This window comes from Tachysurus vachellii, chromosome 1, assembly GCF_030014155.1.
Source record: "Tachysurus vachellii isolate PV-2020 chromosome 1, HZAU_Pvac_v1, whole genome shotgun sequence".
NCBI lineage: Eukaryota > Metazoa > Chordata > Actinopteri > Siluriformes > Bagridae > Tachysurus > Tachysurus vachellii.
Window position 1 is genome coordinate 2146954 of NC_083460.1, and position 2500 is coordinate 2149453.

At 44.5% G+C, this 2500-nt stretch overlaps 1 protein-coding gene across 1 annotated transcript in view; it reads right to left on the minus strand.

Moving 5' to 3' along the window:
- cdcp2 (CUB domain containing protein 2) overlaps window positions 1-923 on the minus strand; it is a 2498-nt gene extending 1575 nt beyond the window's left edge. Inside the window, exons 1-2 of the mRNA XM_060865949.1 lie at window positions 506-923; window positions 75-416 (exon numbers count right to left, since the gene is read on the minus strand). Of these exons, the coding sequence (XP_060721932.1) occupies window positions 75-416; window positions 506-923 (760 nt within the window). The remainder of the gene's footprint in view (window positions 1-74; window positions 417-505) is intronic.
- Window positions 924-2500: the final 1577 nt, after the last annotated feature.

Sequence of the window (2500 nt, forward strand, 5' to 3'; positions counted from 1 at the left end):
TAAAGGTATACATTTTTTTTGTGATTTTATTTGTAAAAATGTACACAGTATAAAACGAGTCTTTGAGTTCTTACCCGAGTAATAATGAGCTTTAAATCCTCGTCCTCCAATATTAAAGTCTGACTTAAACACGACCAGCAGCTGATTGGACGTGGAGACGGTGCTGGGCGGTCCTTTGTTTCCGCAGTAGTTCCCGATGTGACGGTGTTGGACCGTCGGTCCGTCGAACAGCGCGATGTAGTCAAAGTTACAGCCTTCGTTATTCTCCAGTTGGAAGTCGAGGAAGACGAGCGTGACGACGCTGCGATTGGATACTTGGATCATCCACGAGCACTCTGCGTTATTACTGTACTCGAGCGGGTAACCTGGGCTGGAGATTACCCCTGAGATTCCCGTCAACACACCGCCACACGTATCTGCCCATGGACACGTAGACCTGAGAGTTATTACCTGTGCAGCGTTATAGACAGAGTTACATGATTGACGTGTGTTGTGGTTTCGTTACCTTTCCTGTATCCCACCAGGAAGCCCGTGCGAGCCACGTGGCGGTCCGAGTGGAAGATGATGGACATGATGTTCCAGGACGAGCTGAACTGAGGCGGTGTGGCGTCTCCGCAGAACTTCCCCAGGAGGTTGCCTTCGTCCTCCGAGACGCCGTTGTAGATCTTGACGTAGTCGTAGGCGCAGTCTGCATGGTACTCCAGCTCAAAGTGGTGGAACGTCAGCAGCACGGACGAACCCTCGGACACCACGATCAACCAGGAACAGTCAACGTTGTATGGATAAAGACCTGGGAAGTTCGGGCTGGAGATGTTGCCGCTGGAGGAAGGAGCCAGGATTCCTCCACATTTTACACCTACAAAGAAACAGATAATTAAAAAAAAGCGAAACGTTTTTGCTCCGAGTCCATTAACAAGTGTCATTATGGTAGGTCTGTAATGTGGAACATGTTCCTGCAGTAACATCTACAGAGTTCCTGTTACACTGTCATACACACGTTATAAATACTGTACAGGATCTGTTAAAGCCTCAGGTCTGTATTCCAGGTAAGAATTATAACAGATAAGAAAGATAAGAACTGATGCATTACTTGACTGATCACCTTCATCAACGATGAGCCGAATCACTTTCCTCTAGTGATGTGGCGAATCGGCTCTTTGATTCGATTCTTTTCTACGAAAGGTTTTTCCTTTTTTTCTTTCATTCTGTGTAGATGTAAGCGATGTCGATGATGATTATTATCGTCTGACTTCTTTCCTTCTGTTTACCCTGATAAATGTCACCTCCTTAGCACTGCCTTGGCGAGTCACTTAGATAAGAGTCACTTAGATAAGATTCATACGATTCATTATTGATATGATTCATTCCGGCTTCGGTTGCACTGATAAGTTAATAACGTCGTTACAGACTCGTGAATGTTGACCACTGACAAAAAACACAGAATCTGTTTGTCTTGTGTTTATTTAAAAAAACAGACACAGAAAGAAATGGTCATGAGAGTCGATTCACCTAAAAACACAATTGACTCTTAAGGGCGTCTGAATAAATGCCGTAAACAAGCCACACGTTTATTTTAATACTGTATGGAAAGCCAAATCCTCCAACAATGATGATAAATGAATTTAGATTAAATAAATAAATATATCTTTGTTACTGCTGATATTTAATGAATGTGAGGAGCTTTTGCTAGTTTGTGGTGTGTGGAGTTAAAGCAATGGTGTAAATATTAGAGTAATTACGGTAACTCACCTGTATTAGACGCAGTGCTGCTGAATAAACACAGCAGATGAAGATAAACAGTGATCGTCAAACCCATGCTGTGTCACTCTGGGTGTTTGTGAACACTTTACACTGTGTTCAGTTCAGGGTTTCACTTCTCAGCTCATTGTTAATGACTGATATCAGATACACACAGGATCCGACTCATGACATTAAATGTTAATGTGTTCATATTAAATGTTAATGATGTTAAGTAACCAGTTTCTGTACAGAGTCTCAGACAGACACTGTGTCTCTCTGTCTCTGTCTCTGAGTCTCTCTCTCTCTCTCTCTCTCTCTCTCTCTCTGTATCTCGCTCTCTCTTTCTGTCTGTCTGTTTCTCTCTCCCCCCTCTCTCTCTCTCACTCTCTCTCTCTCCGTATCTCTCTCTCCCTCTCTCCCTCTCTCTCTCTCTCTCTCTCTCTCTCTCTCTCTCTCTCTCTCTCTCTGTATCTCTCTCTCTCTCTCTCTCTCTCTCTCTCTCTCTCTCTCTCTCACTCTCTCTCTCTCCGTATCTCTCTCTCGCTCTCTCCCTTCTCTCTCTCTCTCTTTCTGTCTGTCTCTCCCCTCTCCCTCTCTCACTCTCTGTCTCTCTCTCTCTCTCTCTGTCTCTCTGTATCGCTCTCTCTCTCTCTGTCTCTCTCTCTCTCACTCTCTCTCTCTCCGTATCTCTCTCTCCCTCTCTCCCTCTCTCCCTCTCTGTCTCTCTCTCTCTCTCTCTCTCTCTCTCTCTCTCTCTCTC